Source organism: Salmo salar, unplaced genomic scaffold, assembly GCF_905237065.1.
Source record: "Salmo salar unplaced genomic scaffold, Ssal_v3.1, whole genome shotgun sequence".
Taxonomy (NCBI): Eukaryota; Metazoa; Chordata; class Actinopteri; order Salmoniformes; family Salmonidae; genus Salmo; species Salmo salar.
This window is the reverse complement of record NW_025550176.1, coordinates 187803-210239: the sequence shown is the minus strand read 5'-3', so window position 1 is coordinate 210239 and position 22437 is coordinate 187803. Positions and strand designations below refer to the sequence as shown.

At 48.3% G+C, this 22437-nt stretch overlaps 2 protein-coding genes across 2 annotated transcripts; one reads left to right on the top strand and one right to left on the bottom strand.

The window, feature by feature from the left end:
• Positions 1 to 1155: 1155 nt before the first annotated feature.
• On the top strand, positions 1156 to 19295 carry LOC123739221 (neurotrypsin). Its single transcript, XM_045713690.1, has 8 exons — positions 1156 to 1908; positions 5147 to 5189; positions 17515 to 17757; positions 17989 to 18127; positions 18242 to 18420; positions 18508 to 18655; positions 18788 to 18966; positions 19069 to 19295. Exons 1-8 carry the CDS (start codon positions 1837 to 1839, stop codon positions 19278 to 19280), a joined length of 1215 nt encoding a protein of 404 aa, XP_045569646.1. The 5' UTR covers positions 1156 to 1836; the 3' UTR covers positions 19281 to 19295.
• On the bottom strand, positions 9549 to 11922 carry LOC123739220 (E3 ubiquitin-protein ligase TRIM39-like). The gene has a single exon (XM_045713689.1). The coding sequence runs from the start codon at positions 11538 to 11540 to the stop codon at positions 9882 to 9884; it is 1659 nt and encodes a 552-aa protein (XP_045569645.1). The 5' UTR covers positions 11541 to 11922; the 3' UTR covers positions 9549 to 9881.
• Positions 19296 to 22437: the final 3142 nt, after the last annotated feature.

Below are 22437 nucleotides of genomic sequence, written 5' to 3'. Positions count from 1 at the left end.
TGAAGTCTTCAGCGTCAAGCGTTCTCGTGGCCCTGTAGCTTGGTCCGGGCTGGTAGGCCCTGTAGCTTGGTCCGGGCTGGTAGGCCCTGTAGCTTGGTCCGGGCTGGTAGGCCCTGTAGCTTGGTCCGGGCTGGTAGGCCCTGTAGCTTGGTCCGGGCTGGTAGGCCCTGTAGCTTGGTCCGGGGCTGGTAGGCCCTGAGCTTGGTCCGGGGCTGGAAGGCCCTGTAGCTTGGTCCGGGCTGGTAGGCCCTGTAGCTTGGTCCGGGCTGGTAGGCCCGAATCCACTAATTTGAAGGGGTGTCGACATACTTTTGTCCTTGCTCCTGAGTGGCGCAGCGGTCTAAGGCACTGCACCTCAGTGCAAGAGGCGTCACTGCAGTTCTTGGTTCGAATCCAGGCTGCATCACATCCAGCCGTGATTGGGAGTCCCATAGGGCGGTGCACAATTGGCCCACTGTCATCTGGGTTTGGCCGTCATTGTAAATAAGAATTTGTTCTTAACTGACTTGCCTAGTTAAATAAATAAAAACATGTGTATGACCTCTGATGTAACCAAATTAACTGTATTTTAGTTCAGCGATTTAAATAAACAGGAATATCAAAGTTATTTGTGACAGGACACTAGCGATATTCATAAAAACAGTGAAATAATACTTTTTTTTTTAAAATCCACTTTTAAAATAAAATAATGTGCAGTACCTCTGTAGACCCCCTAGGTGCCCGCGGACCCCTGGTTAAATACCCTTGATTTAGTCACCATAATTCTGGCCATCCTACAAAGGTAAAAACTCCAATAACTTTTGAACTGATTATGATAGAGACATGAGGTTTGGACCGTTGGTTTTCTTAGAGGATTATTTACACAATTAACCAATGGTCAAAATATGCTTTTGTAATTGGACATCCTTTTAATTATTTTGATTCATTCTACGAATATATATTCTCTATGGCATATCTATTGATATTCATTTCCGGAGGGGGCTCTGTGGCTTCATCATAGGCAACTTTAGCCGAAACTCTCACCACAAAACAGTTTTTTACGCCAGAACTGCAAAAGTGATGTGCACCGCAGTGTTCGTCTGGTCCATACTCGGGTCAAAAGGCTGTCCTGATGTTAGGCTAGTCTTCCTTTGAACTGACAGCAGTACCAGTGGTAATAGACCTCACAGCAGTAGGGGTGAGATGTGTTGAGACACTCGAACTCTTTTTCATATTGTCCGCTCACGTCATGTAGTAACCCAGGTACGTATCGTGTCCGTAACCCAGGTATGTCTCGTGGTCCTCGGTCGAGTGTTGTCCTGCAGGGGAAGCGGTGGGAATCGCCGCGGCGACGCTGGATTCAATCGCCTTGTGCTTCACCTTCTTGCCTCCGGTGGCGGCGCAGAGAACGCTCAGGGGGTCCAGGTATATGAGAAGCAGCAGTAGGCGCCGTATCCCCATGGTGTGGTTAACTTGTCAGTTTGAGAGTCAGGATCAACTCATGGAACAATTAGATCTCAACCGAAAGTGGCGCTAGTCGCCTCCTCCACTCAAGGCGCGGAAGTGGTGTGGGTGTGTGTTCACTCGAAGGGTGTGTGTGTTTTTTTCCCCCGACACCTCATATCATCAGAGAGAGAGAAAAGAAAAGGAGAGGTTTTGGTTGAAACGGGAGATGTTTCTGTCGTATCATTCATAAAACCAGTTTACCAGGCCTACACCTTCGCGCGCTCTCTTGGCATCCTCTGTCGAGTCCGTGCGCGGTGGTGAATAGCGATCCACCTCGCGGTCAGTTTGTGACAGAGATGGGAGAGGGGTGTCATTTCTTTACCAGGCTGTGACACTGACACAGCGGCCAGGATGGATCCAAACACCCGGAAAATGATGCTTCTCATCGGCCTCAGCTGCCTCTGGCTCCAAGTGCTTTCAGAGGTAAGCTACTACGATCAGTAGCCAATTTAGTGGCCCCTATGTGCTATAATTGCGTTCCTTTTCAAGGTGAGCCCTTTTTCCTCACACTTTCATATCCCGTACGTAGACTATGTTTACTCTTGCGGATATCTTGGAAAAAGCATATCTTGCAAAACAGATTTGATCTAAATGAAATTAACCTTGAGAAATACGGTCAAATAAAACAACAGTGCCTCTTTTTGAAGGTGCGCCCCATATTTTCTCCACCGACATAACGGTCATTAGGCTAGGTGCTATAGGCTACGTTTCATAATGGTTGGAATCACATACTTCATTCAAATGGAACATTATTTACGTTTTGTTGCGTTTTTCATTATCATTTCATTCAACAATACTTCGTTTTAGCCTATAGGTACCACAAGGGGTACAGAGAGGCTCATTGTGCTGGACGAAGCAGTTTGAATGTAGGTGCATGCATGCCTTAGCCTTTATTATTAGTCAGGCATTAATAATATACATTATTGTTCTGCGTCAGTGTTTGCACACAGGAGTCTGCTTGATGTCTTTGTCTAATTGAGCGGATAAAGCGAGGCGCGCACACACACACACACACACACACACACACACACACACACACACACACACACACACAACACTCACGGCGGGGTATCATAGGAACCAGCCCCTGCCTGTTTTCCCCTGGTGGCGCGTGGATGTACAGTTGCACCACGCGCTGTTTCCCGTTGTCGCAGCAATTCAATCACTCCCCGTCAGCCCTCCTCAGCCCCCCTCACCCCAGTCAGCCCTCCTCAGCCCCCCTCACCTCCGTCAGCCCTCCTCAGCCCCCCGTCAGCCCTCCTCAGCCCCCCCTCACCCCAGTCAGCCCTCCTCAGCCCCCCCTCACCCCAGTCAGCCCCCCTCACCCCCGTCAGCCCTCCTCAGCCCCCCTCACCCCCGTCAGCCCCCCGTCAGCCCCCCTCACTCCGTCAGCCCTCCTCAGCCCCAGTCAGCCCTCCTCAGCCCCCCTCACCCCCGTCAGCCCCCCTCACCCCGTCAGCCCTCCTCAGCCCCAGTCAGCCCTCCTCAGCCCCCCTCACCCCCCGTCAGCCCCCCTCACCTCCCGTCAGCCCCCCTCACCCCCGTCAGCCCCCCCTCAGCCCTCCTCAGCCCCCGTCAACCCTCCTCAGCCCCCCCTCAACCCAGTCAGCCCTCCTCAGCCCCCCCCTCACCCCCCGTCAGCCCTCCTCACCCCTGTCAGCCCCCCCTCAGCCCTCCTCAGCCCCCGTCAGCCCCCCCTCACCCCAGTCAGCCCTCCTCAGCCCCCCGTCAGCCCTCCTCAGCCCCCCTCAGCCCCCCCGTCAGCCCCCCTCACCCCCGTCAGCCCTCCTCAGCCCCCCCTCACCCCTCTTCAGCCCCCCTCATCCCCGTTAGCCCTCCTCAGCCCCCCCTCACCCCCCATCAGCCCTCCTCAGTCCCCCTCACCCCCGTCAGCCCTCCTCAGCCCCCCTCAGCCCCCTCACCCCCCATCAGCCCCCCCTCACCCCCGTTAGCCCTCCTCAGCCCCCCCTCACCCCCCGTCAGCCCTCCTCAGCCCCCCCTCACACCCCGTCAGCCCCCCTCAGCCCCCCTCTCCCCTCCAGCAGAACATCAGCACCATCTGTATCTGCAATATGTATTATGTTGTATTGAGACACAATGTAGCCTATTGCCTATATAGGCTTACGAGTGAATCATTTCTCAAATGGCCTAGAACTGTTGGTCCAGATTCGCAGATAATTCCGAGTTGGTACTATATTACTGTCTCATGGATCCCTCAACAAGCATCTTTAAGTTAAGGAAATTGGACGGGCGAGGTGAGGTGGGTTGTGGCTAGATGGTTTACAGCTATGGATGGAAATGACTTTTCGTAGTAGGTTAGTAGAGCATTTTAGCTAAACCAAATCATTTTCCTAACCTTGACCCAATTCTCCTAACCTGCTGCTTAAGTTCTCCTAACCTGCTACAAATAGTAACTTCTGTCTGTTGAGGTGTGTGTAGGCCACGACTGGTTGTGGGAGGGTCAGGGGGAAGCCAGTGTGGTGTTAATGATACACAACTGGTTTGGTGAGTCATGTGAACACTCATGTGAAGAGAAACCTTGCCTGAGTCCTGAAGACTTGTGTTAGCTCCCAGAGCTATTGCTTAGGCTTTAGCTTAGCGGGCTCTGCTGACTGTCTTATGGTGGATATCTGTGTGTGTCTGTACCTGTTCTGTAACCCTGTCTCTGTGTGTGGTAGTATACAGGTTTGAGGCTATCGGTTCCAATACCAACACAATTTGACCATTTAGAATGCATGTCCAGTACACTGATTCATTCTAAGTGGCATGTTAGTGTGAAAATTGGATGTGTTGGTTTGGTCTCGGCCGTGCTGTGGTAACATCTGATCTGCTGCTGTAACAGTATGGTAACTGGGAGATTGATATGAGTGGAGAAATCATCAGCATGTTAGGTTTTCATCAGAAACACCTGTTCACTGTGTAATATGATTAGCCAGGGCATTACCACTGGGAGATGATGTGTGTGTGTGTGTGTGTGTGTGCGTGTGTGCGTGTGTGTGTGTGTGTGTGTGTGTGTGTGTGTGTGTGTGTGTGCCTGTGTGTGCCTGTGTGTGTGTGTGTGTGTGTGCCTGTGTGTGTGTGTGTGTGTGTGCGCCTGTGTGTGTGTGTGTGTGCGCCTGTGCTTGCATTCTAACTCCCTTGAGTGGAAATGAACTGTCGAAATCAAGGTGAAGAGGATGAAATGTTTATAGATGTTATCTGAGTCCTCTTTTATCCAGTTTCCTCTCCTCTTCTTGTCTCTCCTCTCTGACCTGGTTTCTGTGACTATGAGAAACTGTACTACACAGCATTCTGTCAGATACTATCTGAAACTGTCTAATACTTGCTTCTTCATGACCCAGGTCTCTGTATTCTGCATGTCTGTGTGTCTGAAATGTTTGTACGTGTGACAGGACGGGATTTAACCTGCATCGTCTGCATATCACAAGACAAGCCCACTGAGCTAAAGCCTCTTAGACAAGGTCATTCATCATGCGAGCGGGGTCCAACAAACCACTTTGGTTACTTTTGTCTTTTATTGGTGGTAAACCCAATTTTCCCTCTGAGGGTCAATATAGTATTTATTTGTTGTGTAACAGATATGATGTGAAATGTTGACAGTAGGTTGTGTTATCTGACGTTGTGTGAATCTGAAACAATGTCTGTGTTCTTCTCCTCTCAGGTGATGGCTGATGACAGTTATTTAAACGAGGTGCAAAACGCAGGTAGGCTAACAATCCCTTCTATTCTCTTCTTCCTATTCTCCCCATTCCCTCTCCTATTCCCCTCCCCCCTCTCCTATCCCCCTTTCCCTCTCCTATTCCCCTCCCCCTCCCCTCTCCTATTCCCCTCCCCCCTCTCCTATCACCCTTTCCCTCTCCTATTCCCCTCCTCCTCCCCTCTCCTATTCCCCTCCCCCTCTCCTATCCCCCTTTCCCTCTCCTATGCCCCCTCCCCTCTCCTATGCCCCTCCCCTCTCCTATCCCCCTTTCCATCTCCTATTCCCCTCCCCCTCCCCTCTCCTATTTCCTCCCCCTTTCCCTCTCCTATTTCCTCCCCCTTTCCCTCTCCTATTTCCTCCCCTTTCCCTCTCCTATTTCCTCCCCCTTTCCCTCTCCTATTTCCTCCCCCTTTCCCTCTCCTATTTCCTCCCCCCTTTCCCTCTCGTATTTCCTCCCCCTTTCCCCTCTCGTATTTCCTCCCCCTTTCCCTCTCCTATTTCCTCCCCCTTTCCCTCTCCTATTTCCTCCCCTTTTCCCCTCTCCTATTCCCTCCCCCTTTCCCTCTCCCCATTTCTTTGTGTTCCATAAAATGTCCCACCCCTTCTTCCCCTACTCATATAGTCTCCATTCCTACCCACCCATGTCCTTCTAGACTCTTTTTCCCCTCCTCCCATTTACTCCATCCATCTCTATTCCCTCTTTCTCTCTGTGGCTGGTGGTTGTGATGGGGGTGGGGTTCTCTCGCTCACTGCAAAGACCAGCTGATTCATCATTTCTGGTCTCACTCCAAGTGTCAAAATCCACAAAGCACACATACTGTATGCACACACACAAGCAGCCAAATCCCTGCAGTGCGAATGATTCATTGAGACCTTTTGATGATAAACCCCTCCCACTGTCCTCTGGCCAATCAGACAGAAGAGTCTTTAAAAATTATTATACTTTTTTTAAAATTAACAATTGTTTATTTACAACACACAACAAATCACACTAAACCAACATCAAAACACACTGCATGTAAACGCATAACAACATTTTTCTCCCTCATCCTGGTCTAAATCATTTTGTTAAATCATGAAGGCATGAGTCTCTAACTGGGCAGGGGATGGTTCTGATTGGATGAAATGTGCGTGAAGATTTGTCTGGGATATGATGATGCAAAAGGCCCTCCTTGGTTTGATTAGCGTCCAGTACATCAGTATGCTTTACTATTGTGTGCACAGACACACACCAACCCCCCCATATGGTCTCAACTCTCTGTGTGTTAGAGCACAGACACACACCAACCCCCCATATGGTCTCAACAGACACACACCAACCCCCCCCATATGGTCTCAACAGACACACACCAACCCCCCCATATGGTCTCAACTATCTGTGTGTTAGAGCACAGACACACACCAACCCCCCCCATATGGTCTCAACTCTCTGTGTGTTAGAGCACAGACACACACCAACCCCCCCATATGGTCTCAACTCTCTGTGTGTTAGAGCACAGACACACACCAACCCCCCCATATGGTCTCAACTCTCTGTGTGTTAGAGCACAGACACACACCAACCCCCCCATATGGTCTCAACAGACACACACCAACCCCCCCATATGGTCTCAACAGACACACACCAACCCCCCCATATGGTCTCAACAGACACACACCAACCCCCCATATGGTCTCAACAGACACACACCAACCCCCCCCCATATGGTCTCAACAGACACACACCAACCGCCCCCATATGGTCTCAACAGACACACACCAACCCCCCCATATGGTCTCAACAGACACACACCAACCCCCCCATATGGTCTCAACAGACACACACCAACCCCCCCCACATATGGTCTCAACAGACACACACCAACCCCCCCATATGGTCTCAACAGACACACACCAACCCCCCCCCCATATGGTCTCAACAGACACACACCAACCCCCCCACATATGGTCTCAACAGACACACACCAACCGCCCCATATGGTCTCAACAGACACACACCAACCCCCCATATGGTCTCAACAGACACACACCAACCCCCCCATATGGTCTCAACAGACACACACCAACCCCCCCACATATGGTCTCAACAGACACACACCAACCCCCCCCATATGGTCTCAACAGACACACACCAACCCCCCCCCATATGGTCTCAACAGACATACACCAACCCCCCATATGGTCTCAACAGACACACACCAACCCCCCCAACCCCCCCCATATGGTCTCAACAGACATACACCAACCCCCCTATATGGTCTCAACAGACACACACCAACCCCCCCCCCATATGGTCTCAACAGACACACACCAACCCCCCCCATATGGTCTCAACAGACACACACCAACCCCCCCATATGGTCTCAACAGACACACAACAACCCCCCAAATGGTCTCAACAGACACACACCAACCCCCCATATGGTCTCAACTCTCTGTGTGTTAGAGCACAGACACACACCAGCCCCCCATGTGGTCTCAACTCTCTGTGTGTGTTTGTGAACCGTGTCAAATGCTCATTGAGAACGTTAAATGGATTATGGGAGCTGAGAGAATGGTGATGGTTCCCGTAGCGATGGAGGAGAGTGTGGTTGTCGTAGCAACGCAGTATTGTTGTCGTAGCGATGGTGTGTATAGCAGGCTAGAGAGTAGAAGTTTTTAGTCATTTAGCAGACGCTCTTATCCAGAGCAACTAAGGTTAATAAGTGCCTTGCTCAAGGGCACGTCGATGATTTTTCACCTAGTCGGATCAACGTTTTGAACCACAGATCCTTCCAATGGGGCTATCATTGTACCGTAATAATTATCACAGGGATTGAAATACGGATAAAGTTTCTCAGTGAAGGTGTAGCCAGTAAAATAGTAGATATAAGACCTGGCCTCCACATTTATAGTTATATAGTCATATTTCAACCCAGTACATACCCATTTATCTATAGACTATAAACAGTTGAAGTCGGAAGTTTACATACACTTAGGTTGGAGTCATTAAAACTTGTTTACCAACCACTCCACAAATTTCTTGTTAACAAACTATAGTTTTGGCAATTTGGTTAGGACATCTACTTTGTGCATGACACAAGTAATGTTTCCAACAATTGTTTACAGACAGATTATTTCACTTATAATTCACTGTATCACAATTCCAGTGGGTCAGAAGTTTACATACACTAAGTTGACTGTGCCTTTAAAAAGCTCAGAAAATTCCAGAAAATGATGTCATGGCTTAATAAGCTTCTGATAGGCTAATTGACATCATTTGAGTCAATTGGAGGTGTACCTGTGAATGTATTTCAAGGCCTACCTTCAAACTCAGTGCCTCTTTGCTTGACATCATGGGAAAATCAAAAGAAATCAGCCAAGACCCCAGAAAAAGAATTGTAGACCTCCAAAAGTCTGGTTCATCCTTGGGAGCAATTTCCAAACGCCTGAAGGTACCACGTTCATCTGTATGAACAATAGTACGCAAGTATAAACACCATGGGACCACGCAGCCGTCATACCGCTCAGGGAGGAGACGGCGTTCTGTCTCCTAGAGATTAACGTACATTGGTGCGAAAAGTGCAAATCAATCCCAGAACAACAGCAAATGACCTTGTGAAGATGCTGGAGGAAACAGGTACAAACGTATCTATATCCACAGTAAAAGAGCCATATATCGACATAACCTGAAAGGCCGCTCAGCAAGGAAGAAGCCTCTGCTCCAAAACCGCCATGAAAAAGCCAGACTATGGTTTGCAACTGCACATGGGGACAAAGATCGTACTTTTTGGAGAAATGTCCTCTGGTCTGATGAAACAAAAATAGAACTGTTTGGCCATAATGACCATCATTATGTTTGGAGGAAAAAGGGGGAGGCTTGCAAGCCGAAGAAAACCATCCCAACCGTGAAGCATGGGGATGGCAGTATCATGTTTTGGGGGTGCTTTGCTGCAGGAGGGACTGGTGCACTTCACAAAATAGATGGCATCATGTGGAAGAAAAATTATGTGGATATATTGAAGCTACGTCTCAAGACATCAGTCAGGAAGTTAAAGCTTGGTCGCAAATGGGTCTTCCAAGTGGACAATGACCCCAAGCATACTTCCAAAGTTGTGGCAAAATGGCTTAAGGACAACAAAGTCAAGATATTGGAGTGGCCATCACAAAGCCCTGACCTCAATCCTATAGAAAATTTGTGGGCAGAACTGAAAAAGTGTGTGCGAGCAAGGAGGCCTACAAACCTGACTCAGTTACACCAGCTCTGTCAGGAGGAATGGGCCAAAATTCACCAAACTTATTGTGGAAAGCTTGTGGAAGGCTACCCGAAACGTTTGACCCAAGTTCAACAATTTAAAGGCAATGCTACCAAATACTAATTGAGTGTATGTAAACTTCTGACCCACTGGGAATGTGATGAAAGAAATAAAAGCTGAAATAAATCATTCTCTCTACTATTATTCTGACATTTCACATTCTTAAAATAAAGTGGTGATCCTAACTGACCTAAAACAGGGAATTTTTACTAGGATTAAATGTCAGGAATTGTGAAAAACTGGGTTTAAATGTATTTGGCTAAGGTGTATGGTAACTTCCGACTTCAACTGTACATAACACCATATTACTCCAGATGTTATTTCTTCTCATCATTGCGCCATGGGATTACATGTCCATACTAATTACAGATAATATCATGTGCTAAAGTACAACATTACATTCAGTCTGTGTGATTGACAGGACAGATTACGAATGGGGCTAAGTTTGGACCAAGTTCATTGTCACAGGTGTTGAAGTATGGATAGAGTTTCTCAGCGAAGGTGCAGCCAATGAAAGAGTAGATATGAGCCCTGGTCTCCACATTGTAGAAGGAGACCCGACCCCCCTCATAATCCACAAACACCCCCACTTTCTGGGGCTTCTCTCTCAGGGAGAGAGGGACATGGGGAGAGGTGTAGGCCTCATAGATATCCTCACCCCTCATATACACAGTCCAGAGGCCATCGACAGGGCTCATATTTATGTCAGCCTTCCTGTTGATGGACTCCCTGGCCACTCCTAAAAGCCACTCAGCTTTTCCCTTCACCTGCACCTCATAGTAGAATCTCCCTGAAGAGAAACTCTCTTTTCCCAGGACAGAGAGGTGATTCAAGAACCTCTCTGGGTTACAGAATTTCTTTGCGTTGTCAGGGAGTTTCTGCCATGTGCTTCCATATCTCACTTGTTTCCGGTCCCTAGACAAGATGAGGAATGGATGGGCTGTATCAGGGTCCAGGGTCACATCCGCTGACCACTGCTGAATTGTCTTCAGCTCAACATCACACAACCTCTTCACCGCTCTGTCTAGTTCTTCCTGAAGTGTCCGCTCCAGCTCAGACACAGCCCTCCTCAGTCCCCCCAAACACATATCACTGTGAACACTGACCTCAGACCAGTCCTTTGTGTGTTTCGGGGTACACAGGGATGGGAAGCTCTGGAGGAGGTGGAGGTGGTCCTCAGTGTGTGAGTGCTGCTCCAGCTCAGTGCTTGTCCTCTGTAGCTCAGTCATTTCCTGCTCCAGCTCTTTAATGAGCCCATCAGCACGACTCTCTGCTGCTTTCTGCTTCTCCTCAACCACTTCCATGAAATCAGCCTGGCTTCTCTGAATGGAATACACCAGAGCAGTGAAGACCTGCAGGCCGTCCGCTATTTCTCTCTCTGCGTCTCTCTTGTTGAGCTCTACTGAATGTTTGACCTCCTGAACCTTCTGCATTCGCTCCTGGATCATCTGCCGTATCTGTCGCTTCGTCTTCCCCAGCTGAACCTTCCTCTCTCCACACTCTTCCTCTAGAGGGACAGTGTGGTGATTCTTGTGGTCTGTCTCAATGCAGAACTGACACACACACGTCTGGTCGGTCCTACAGAACAGCTCCAGCAGTCTGTCATGCTTCTTACACATCCTGTCTTCCAGATTCTCCACGGGGTCTATTAACTTGTGCCTTTTCAGGCCGGTGACTCTCTGATGAGGCTGCAGGTGAGTCTCACAGAAAGAGGTCAGACACTCCAGGCAGGACTTCAGGGCCTTGAGCCTTGTCCCAGTGCAGACGTCACAGGACACTTCTCCAGCCTCGGCAGGGGACTCGTCTGTGTCTCTGATTCTGATCATCTTAAAATGCTCTACAACATCTCTGAATGCTGTGTTGGTTTTTAGCTCTGGTCTTTGGTGGAATATTTGTTTACACATTGGACACGGGCACAGGTCAGTGCTATCCCAGTATCCGCTGATACAGGCCTTGCAGAAGTTGTGTCCACATGGAGTGGAGACAGGCTCAGTGAACACATCCAGACAGATAGAGCACTGGAACTGCTCTTCAGACAGGAGACGGCTAGGGGACGCCATTTCTGGAGCACAATAACAGAGCAAACACAAGTCCTAGAATGAGTCAGCATTTAGACCGTAAACTGGTGCGGTTTTTTTCTCACTCTCACAGTGACCTCGGTATCCTGAATGGTAGTTGTGGTCCTGTTGTCAAGGTTTTTCCATCTCCCTCTGTCTCTATTTCTCTTACTCACCTAAAAATCTTATATTTTCCTTTAATTTCTCTACAAAGGTAGACTCTTAAGCTCCAATGTTGTCTTTCTGAGGAACAGGATAATGGTTGTTTCTGTGTGCAGTTTCCTCATCTATATTTAACTTTCACTTCAGCAAAGCGATGTCAGTCAACTCTTTCCTTATCTGCTCTTTGCATATCTTTGCTCTTAAAGGGACAGCGTTGATATTTCATATGCCTGTCTAAAGTCTCTGCTGAGGGTTTTCACGTTCTAGCACGTTCTAGCATTCTGGGGGCCCTACGTGACATTTGGTTGGGGCGGGGCAAACTCGTGGCAAATTTTACAGTAGAAAGAAACATTTCCAGTTTGAGTTGATTTCCTGCAATTCTACACATTCTCCCATGGGGCGTAGAGAAAACTGCAGTTGTATAACACATTTCATAAAATTCAAGTCATTTTGCCATAGTAAGTTGAGAACCCGACTGAGTTTTCTAGACAGTCTACTTAAACGGAGCTGACGGAGGTCCGTTGGCATCGCGTTCCAAAAATTCAGCCGCACAAACGTACATAGAACTACGTAGAGAGTGATGCAAACGGATCTCCGCCGGCTACGTTTGTATAGATTGTCTAGACCCCTTAAGCAACCGCTTATGCCTGCAACCGGCTCTGTCAGATTCTCAGAAACCAAGGTTAACGTGTCAATTGCTTTAATAAGCCATTGACGTTTTGAGGAATACAGTCGGAAAAATAAAACAGAATCTCTGTTACTGACAAGATGATGGTTTAGCTTCTAACATAACAGGCCGTTTTCCTGGATACAGATCAAGCCTAGTCTTGGACTAAGAATCACTTTCAATGGAGAGTCCATGTCTCTCTATTCCAGGGCTCTTTATTCCAGGGCTCTTTATTCAATGGCTTTTTATTCAATTTATTTTATTCCGGGGCTCATTATTCCAGGACTCTTTAGTCCGGGGCTCTTTAGTCCGGGGCTCTTTAGTCCGGAGCTCTTTAGTCCGGGGCTCTTTAGTCCGGGGCTCTTTAGTCCGGGGCTCTTTAGTCCGGGGCTCTTTAGTCCGGGGCTCTTTAGTCCGGGGCTCTTTAGTCCGGAGCTCTTTAGTCCGGGGCTCTTTAGTCCGGGGCTCTTTAGTCCGGGGCTCTTTAGTCCGGAGCTGTTTAGTCCGGGGCTCTTTAGTCCGGGGCTCTTTAGTCCGGGGCTCTTTAGTCCGGGGCTCTTTAGTCCGGGGCTCTTTAGTCCGGGGCTCTTTAGTCCGGGGCTCTTTAGTCCGGAGCTGTTTAGTCCGGGGCTCTTTAGTCCGGGGCTAGGCTGCTTTTTCTTTGACTCCCCTTGCTCTTTCTCTCTTCCTCTTTCACTCTCTTCCTCTTTCTTCCTCTTTCTCTCGCTTCCTCTCCCTCTTTTGCTCTCTTCATCTATCTTCCTCTTCCAGATTGGAATGAGGTATGAGGGGTACAGCCTCTGGGAAAGACTGTGTGTGTGTTTAGCATGGTTAGATGATGTTCAAGGAAAGCCAAGCTGTGTTTTTGTGAGAGATAACTATTGCAGCTCCTCTCTCTGCCCTGGCCATTAATCACAGGGTGTGTGTGCGTGTGCACGTGTAAGTGTGTCAGCCTGCATGTGTGTGTGTCTGGCAGAGTGTGTGCTGCATGAACTCTGTAGTCAGATTCAGCTCAGTGACAATAGAGTCTGATCCTGCTACTCTATGGAACGTCTGCTACATCTCTCCCTGTCTCTCTCTGCCTCTCTCTCTCTCTCCCTGCCTCTCTCTGCCTCTCTCTCTCTCTCTCTCCCTGCCTCTCTCTGCCTCTCTCTCTCTGCCTCTCTCTCTCTCCCTGCCTCTCTCTGCCTCTCTCTCTCTGCCTCTCTCTCTCTCTCCCTGCCTCTCTCTGCCTCTCTCTCTCTGCCTCTCTCTCTCTCTCTCTCCCTGCCTCTCTCTGCCTCTCTCTCTCTGCCCCTCTTTCTCTCTCGCTCTCTACCCCCCTCTTTCTCTCTCTCTCAATTCAAGGGCATTATTTACATGGGAAACATGTTAACATTGCCAAAGCAAGTGAAATAGATAATAAACAAAAGTGAAATAAACAGTAAAAATTAACAGTAAACATTACACTCACAGAAGTCAGAAAATAGTAAAGATATTTCAAATGTCACATTATGTCTATATATACAGTGTTGTAACGATGTACAAATGGTTAAAGTACAAAAGGGAAAATAAATAAACAAATATGGGTTGTATTTACAATGGTGTTTGTTCTTCACTGGTTGCCCTTTTCTTGTAGCAACAGGTCACAAATATTGCTGCTGTGATGGCCTACTGTGGTATTTCACCCAGTAAATATGGGAGTTTATCAAAATAGGGTTTGTTTTCGAATTCTTTGTGGATCTGTGTAATCTGAGGGAAATATGTGTCTCTAATATGGTCATACATTTGGCAGGAGGTTAGGAAGTTCAGCTCAGTTTCCACCTCATTTTGTGGGCAGTGTACACATGGCCTGTCTTCTCTTGAGAGCCAGGTCTGCCTACGGCGGCCTTTCTCAATAGCAAGGCTATGCTCACTGAGTCCGTACATAGTCAAAGCGTTCCTTAAGTTTGGGTCAGTCACAGTGGTCAGGTATTCTGCCACTGTGTACTCTCTGTTTAGAGCCAAATAGCATTCTAGTTCGCTCAGTTTTTTTTGTTAATACTTTCCAATGTGTCAAGTAATTATCTTTTTGTTTTCTCATGATTTGATTGTGTCTAATTGTGTTGCAGTCCTAGGGCTCTGTGGGGTCTGTTTGTGTTTGTGAACAGAGCCCAAGGACCAGCTTGCTCAGGGGACTCTTCTCCAGGTTCATCTCTCTGTCGGTGATGGCTTTGTTATGGAAGGTTTGGGAGTCACTTCCTTTATTTAGGTGGTTGTAGAATTGAACACTTATTTTCTGGATTTTGATAATTAGCTAGGTATCGGCCTAATTCTGCTTTGCATGCATTATTTGTTTTTTACGTTGTACACGGTGAATTCTGCATGTAGAATTCTGCATACAGAGTCTCAATTTGGTGTTTGTCCCATTTTGTGAATTCTTGGTTGGTGAGCGGAACCCAGACCCAACAACCATAAAGGGCAATGGGTTCTGTAACTGATTCAAGTATTTTTAGCCAGATCCTAATTGGTATGTCAAATTTCTGTTCCTTTTGATGGCGTTGAATGCCCTTTCTGCCATGTCTCTCAGATCGTTCACAGCTTTGTGGAAGTTACCTGTGGCGCTGATGTTTAGGCCGAGGTATGTATCGTTTTTTGTGTGTGTTAATGACAATGCAGAGGATTTTCCCAAGGTTGCTGTTGCTGACGCATATCCCACAGTAGTTATTGGGGTCAAATCTGTCTCCACTTTTGTGGATTCGGGTGATCAGGCCTTGGCTCCAAATATTGGGGAAGATGCCAGAGCTGAGGATGATGTTAAGGAGTTTAAATATTGCTGATTGGAATTTGTATGTGTGTGGGGGGGTGTATTTTGAGAGAATTCCAAGAGTGTGCAAAACTGTCATCAAGGCAAAGGGTGAATACTTTGAAGAATCTAAAAGCTAAAATATATTTTGATGTGTTTAACACTTTTTTGGTTACTACATGATTCCATATGTGTTATTTCATAGTTCTGATGTCTTCACTATTATTCTACAATGTAGAAAGGTTTTTCTGTATTTCTGTATTGTTTTAGTGATTCACCATAGTGAAGGCGTAGACTCAGGTTTTCTGGGTATCTGTTTTTGGTTGGACAGGTTTCTCAAATTCTTTCTTAGGTTTTTGCATTCATCAAACTATTTGTCATTGTTGTTAATTTTCTTAGGTTGTCTACTTGACATTTTTAGATTTGATAGGGAAGCTGAGAGGTCAAATATACTGTTGAGGCTTTCTACTGCCAGGTTTACACCTTCACTATTACAGTGGAACGTTTTGTTCAGGAAGTTGTCTAAAAGGCTTGAATTTGTTGTTTTTTGGTAGGTTTCTACACTGCTTTACTTCCATCTATAGCATTTGTTAATATTATTCAGTTCCTTTGGCTTTGATGCTTCTCTCTCGGCCCTTCTCTCTCTCTCTCTCTCTCGGCCCCCCTCTCTTTCTCGGCCCCCCTCTCTCTCTCTCTCACTCTCTCTCTCTCTCTCTCGCTCTCTCTGTCTCTCTCTCTTTCTCTTTCTCTCTCTCTGCCTCTCTTTCTCTCTCATCCTCTCTTTCTCTCTGTCTCTCTCTCTCTCTGCCCCATCCTACTCTCGGCCTCTCTTACTCTCTCTCTCTAGGGACACTCTCTCTTTCGGGCCTCTCTCTCTCGGGCCTCCCTCTTGGGCCTCTCTTTCTTGGCTTCTCTCTATCTCGGCCTCTGTCTGACTCGCTCTCGCTCTCTGCCTTGCTCTCTCTCTCTCTTTGCCTCTCTCTCTCTGCCTCTCTCTCAGCCTCAGCCTCTCTCTCTCTCTCGGGCCTCTTTCTCTGTCTCTCTTTCTCTGCCTCTCTGTCTCTCTATGTCTCTCTCTCTCTCGGCCTCTCTCTCTCGTCCTCTCTCAGCCTTTCTCTCTCTGCCTCTCTCTCTCTCTCTCGGCCTTTCTCTTTCTCGGTCTCGCTCAGCCTATCCCTCGCTCTCTCTCTGCCTCTCTCACGGGCCTCTCTCTCTCTCTCTCTCGGGCCTCCCTCTATTTCTCTCGGCCTCTCTCTCTGCCTTGCTCTCGCTCTCTGCCTCTCTCTCTCTCTCTTTACCTTTCTTTCTCTCTCTCAGACTCTCTCTCGGGCCTCCCTCTCTCTTTCTCTTTCTCTGCCTCTCTCTCTTTGCCTCTCTCTCTGTCTCTCTCTTTCTCGGTCTCTCTCCCGGACTCTCTCTGACTCGCTCTCTCTCTCTCGCTTCCTCTCTCTCTGCCTCTCTCTCAGCCCCTCTGTCTCTCTCTTTCTCTGCCTCTCTCTTTCTCTGCCTCTTTCTCTCTCTTCCTCTCTCTCTTTCGCTGTCTCTTTCTCTCTCAGGCCTCTCTCTGCCTCTCTCTTGCTCTCTCTCTGCCTCGCTCTTGCTCTCTTTCTGCCTCTCTCTCTCTCTCTCTGCCTCTCTCTCTCTGCCTCTCACTCTCTGCCCCTCTTGCTGCCTGTGTGTGTGTATGTGTGTGTGTGTGTGTGTGTGTCTTTGGTTCAGCATTATGTTTGCATCAGCAGCAGTTTCATTTAGCCTTTGTTTGTTGTTTATGCCTCCTCCACTAATTCCACCTGTAAAGTACAGAGTGTTTACTCCTAAGGGATTCTCAGACTACAGAGTGTATAGGGTGTATAGGGTGGGAGTGGGAGGTAGTGTGTTATAGACGTCTCCTGCTGTGTCCATTTGATAGTATGTATTAATACGTAACTGTCTGTACATGAATATAGAGGAACCAAGGGGATTTTGAATAAGGACATTTTCACTCTTCTCCTGACTCTCCTCCTATGCTTTTCTCCTTATCTCCTCTCCTTATCTCCTCTCCATATCTCCTCTCCATATCTCCTCTCCTTATCTCCTCTCCTTATCTCCTCTCCTTATCTCCTCTCCATATCTCCTCCCCATATCTCCTCCCCCATATCTCCTCTCCATATCTCCTCTCCATATCTCCTCTCCATATCTCCTCTCTTGCTATAAACCTCCCATCCCATCTGTCTCTCTTGTTCAGAGGGAGTCATAGTTATGACAGTATCCTCTCTCTCTCTCTCTCTCTCTCTCTCTCCTGTTTTGAAGGGTTTCCAGATAGAGTTGAGAGAAAGAACAATGTTACACTCTCTGTCTTCATTAATTTTCTCTTTCTCTCTCTCTCTCTCTCTCTGTCTTGTCAGCCCCTCTCTCCTGTTCGGAGGGTTTTACAGAGCTGGGTTTCTATAATGGCTCTGTGTCTCAGACGGACTCTGGCGCCCCCTGCCTGCGGTGGGCAGAGTTTCCAGACTACGTGCTGCAGTACCCTGGTCGAGGCCTTGGGGAGCACAGCTACTGCCGTAACCCTGACAGAGAGTCCAACCCCTGGTGCTTCTTCAGACAGACCTCTGGGGCCATCGGCTGGGCCTACTGCGACTGCCACCAGGGTAGGTTTATAGCAAACATACTTTATGTATACATCAAGACAATATACTAAGCAAATCCAGTATTATATGCTGGGCCTATGGCGACTGCCAGGGTAGCCCTGTAGTAATAACACTGAGCCCGTCCTCCTAGAGCTCCTCCCATCAGCCTCCTCTGCTGTGTACAGAGTATCTACTCTATTTTTTCCAGACTATTGATTGGCTGATGTACCTGTCCTTCTCCCCCTCTCTTAGGTGCAGCTCGGCTGGTGGGCGGGACATCGTCAGGAAGTGGACGTGTGGAGGTGTACCTGAATGGTCAGTGGGGGGCGGTGTGTGACTCTCATTGGACAGACAGAGATGCCAGTGTGATCTGCAGACAGCTGGGGTTGGGGTAAGAGAGTTGTAGGAGTGTGTATGTTTGTGTGTGTGTGCGCCTCCTCATTGAGATTGGCATTGTAGCATCGCAGCATTTCCGTTTCAACTGTAAGACTGTGTGTGTCCTCAGTGAGATCGGCACTGCTTTGCAGCAATCCAGGTTCGGCTCGGGCTCTGGCCTCTTCCATTACGAGCGGCTGAGTTGCCGTGGTGATGAGAGCTCCGTCAGCCAATGCCAGAGCAGGACATTTGTTACCGGGGACTGTAGCCATGGAAACGAGGCGGGAGTTGTGTGTGCTCCACCAGAAGGTCAGTAGGAAGCTAGAGAGAAGGAAACACAGTGTGTACCTCGTGCCCCTACTCAGCATGCATATTGTGCTATTGTTTCCTCCCCAGGCAGTGGTCTTCCTCTACGATTAGTTGGAGGAGAAGAATACTTTGAGGGGCGTGTGGAGGTGTTCCACAGTGGTAGGTGGGGCTCTGTCTGCGATGACCAATGGGACGACAGAGATGCAGAGGTGATCTGTCGACAGCTGGGCTTCGGGTGAGTGTGTGTGTGTGTGTGTGTGTGTGTGTGTGTGTGTGTGTGTGTGTGTGTGTGAGAGACACTGTAGGAGTAAATATATTGAAGCTGGAGGAAGAGTCATTATTGTTGTTTTGACCCATGTGTGTTTAGGGGTGTGGCGAAGGCCTGGTCGTGGGCCCACTTCGGACAGAGCTCAGGTCCCATCCTATTGGACGCCGTGAGGTGTACAGGAAATGAAGTCTTCCTGGACCAGTGTCTTCATGGAGACTGGGAACAACACAACTGTGACCATATGGAAGACGCTGGGGTATCCTGCAGCCCCTACACAGGTACACACACACATAATTCATCCACGCACGCATGCACACACACACACATCCCAAAAACGGATATAACGTGCACACATATGATTTAACGTGTGTGTGTTCCAGACGGTGTGGTGCGGTTGGTAGGAGGAGATAGTCCATGGGAGGGTCGTGTTGAAGTGTTCCACTCTGGGTACTGGGGTACGGTGTGTGACGACCACTGGACTCAACAACACACACAGGTGGTCTGTCGACAGCTCGGATACAGGTGTGTGTGTGTGTGTGTGTGTGTACTTTTCCCTGCGGGCATGATATGGGCTGTTGTGGTGACCATATAACCGCCACACCGGCTATCATGAGTCATGACCGCAGTAAAATTTCACGTGACAGTTATGCACTCTGGACATGTGTTGGTAGTACCCATCTCGCTAACGATCATAAGATCCTAATGGCTTGGTACTTAGGGCTCTATTGTCCCTCCATCAGGTACTAATGGCCTGGTACTCAGGGCTCTATTGTCCCTCCATCAGGTTCTAATGGCCTGGTACTCAGGGCTCTATTGTCCCTCCATCAGGTCCTAATGGCCTGGTACTCAGGGCTCTATTGTCCCTCCATCAGGTCCTAATGACCTGGTACTTAGGGCTCTATTGTCCCTCCATCAGGTGCTAATGGCCTGGTACTCAGGGCTCTATTGTCCCTCCATCAGGTTCTAATGGCCTGGTACTCAGGGCTCTATTGTCCCTCCATCAGGTCCTAATGGCCTGGTAATCAGGGCTCTATTGTCCCTCCATCAGGTCCTAATGACCTGGTACTCAGGGCTCTATTGTCCCTCCATCAGGTCCTAATGACCTGGTACTTAGGGCTCTATTGTCCCTCCATCAGGTGCTAATGGCCTGGTACTCAGGGCTCTATTGTCCCTCCATCAGGTTCTAATGGCCTGGTACTCAGGGCTCTATTGTCCCTCCATCAGGTCCTAATGGCCTGGTAATCAGGGCTCTATTGTCCCTCCATCAGGTCCTAATGACCTGGTACTCAGGGCTCTATTGTCCCTCCATCAGGTGCTAATGGCCTGGTAATCAGGGCTCTATTGTCCCTCCATCAGGTCCTAATGGCCTGGTACTCAGGGGTCTATTGTCCCTCCATCAGGTCCTAATGGCCTGGTAATCAGGGCTCTATTGTCCCTCCATCAGGTCCTAATGGCCTGGTACTCAGGGCTCTATTGTCCCTCTAACCACTCTGACATCAATACAGATGCTTTTGAAAATCACATCAAACACTTATTGAAAACAGTATCATGCTTTTAGAACTCACCTCGACTTGATCAATTTGAAATTTGAACAGGTTGAAACTGAGTGCAAAAACATGGTTATGTGGATGTTCTTTTCAAAACCTTAACACAACGAAATGGACTGCACTTTCTAAGGTGATGATTAATAGACTAATGATGAATGGACTCCATGAATGGGGATCCTAATAAAATACCTAATAAAATATCAAATACGAAAAATTCTAAACAGCCAGAACATATTAGAGTTTACCCATAGGCCTATATATGAACCCAAGCCCAAAAAGAAAATCTGAATTAAAATAATTATTGTGCCGTTATACAATACATATCCTTCACGGCAGAAAAACATTTAAAAAAATGTATTTTGTTAGAGAGCTCTCATGGCATACAGAGTTAGTACAAAGTTATAGCGCTCTCACGGCATACAGCGTTAGTACAGAGTTAGAGCGCTCTCATGGCGTACAGCGTTAGTACAGAGTTAGAGCGCTCTCACGGCATACAGCTTTAGTACAGAGTTAGAGCGCTCTCACGGCGTACAGCGTTAGTACAGTGTTAGAGCGCTCTCACGGCATACAGCTTCAGTACAGTGTTAGAGCGCTCTCATGGCGTACAGCGTTAGTTCAGCGTTAGAGCGCTCTCATGGCGTACAGCTTCAGTACAGTGTTAGAGCGCTCTCATGGCGTACAGCGTTAGTACAGAGTTAGAGCGCTCTCACGGCATACAGAGTTAGTACAGCGTTAGTACAGAGTTAGACCGCTCTCATGGCGTACAGAGTTAGTACAGAGTTAGAGCGCTCTCATGGCGTACAGAGTTAGTACAGAGTTAGAGCGCTCTCATGGCGTACAGAGTTAGAGCGCTCTCACGGCGTACAGCGTTAGTACAGTGTTAGAGAGCTCTCACGGCATACAGCGTTAGTACAGTTAGAGCGCTCTCACGGCATACAGCTTCAGTACAGTGTTAGAGCGCTCTCATGGCGTACAGCGTTAGTACAGAATTAGAGCGCTCTCACGGCATACAGCGTTAGTACAGCGTTAGAGCGCTCTCACGGCGTACAGCGTTAGTACAGCGTTAGAGCGCTCTCATGGCGTACAGCGTTAGTACAGTGTTAGAGCGCTCTCACGGCGTACAGCGTTAGTACAGAGTTAGAGCGCTCTCACGGCGTACAGAGTTAGTACAGAGTTAGAGCGCTCTCACGGCATACAGAGTTAGAACAGAGTTAGAGCACTGTCACGGCGTACAGCATTAGTACAGAGTTAGAGCGCTCTCACGGCATACAGCGTTAGTACAGTGTTAGAGCGCTCTCACGGCATACAGCTTCAGTACAGTGTAGGAGCGCTCTCACGGCGTACAGCGTTAGTACAGCGTTAGTACAGCGTTAGAGCGCTCTCATGGCATACAGCGTTAGTACAGTGTTAGAGCGCTCTCACGGCGTACAGCGTTAGTACAGAGTTAGAGCGCTCTCATGGCGTACAGCATTAGTACAGAGTTAGAGCGCTCTCACGGCGTACAGAGTTAGTACAGAGTTAGAGCGCTCTCACGGCGTACAGCGTTAGTACAGAGTTAGTACAGAGTTAGAGCGCTCTCACGGCATACAGAGTTAGTACAGAGTTAGTACAGAGTTAGTACAGAGTTAGTACAGAGTTAGAGCGCTGTCACGGCGTACAGCGTTTGTACGGAGTTAGAACGCTCTCATGGCGTACAGCGTTAGTACGGAGTTAGAGCGCTCTCATGGCGTACAGCGTTAGTACAGAGTTAGAGCGCTCTCATGAAATACAGCGTTAGTACAGAGTTAGAGCGCTCTCATGGCGTACAGCGTTAGTACAGAGTTAGAGCGCTCTCATGGCGTACAGCGTTAGTACAGAGTTAGAGCGCTCTCATGGCGTACAGCGTTATTACAGAGTTAGAGCGCTCTCATGGTGTACAGCGTTAGTACAGAGTTAGAGCGCTCTCACGGCCTACAGCATTAGTACAGAGTTAGAGCGCTCTCACAGCGTACAGCGTTAGTACAGAGTTAGAGCGCTCTCACGGCATACAGAGTTAGTACAGAGTTAGTACAGAGTTAGAGAGCTCTCACGGCGTACAGCGTTTGTACAGAGTTAGAGCGCTCTCACGGCGTACAGCGTTAGTACAGAGTTAGAGCGCTCTCATGGCGTACAGCGTTAGTACAGAGTTAGAGCGCTCTCATGGCGTACAGCGTTAGTACAGAG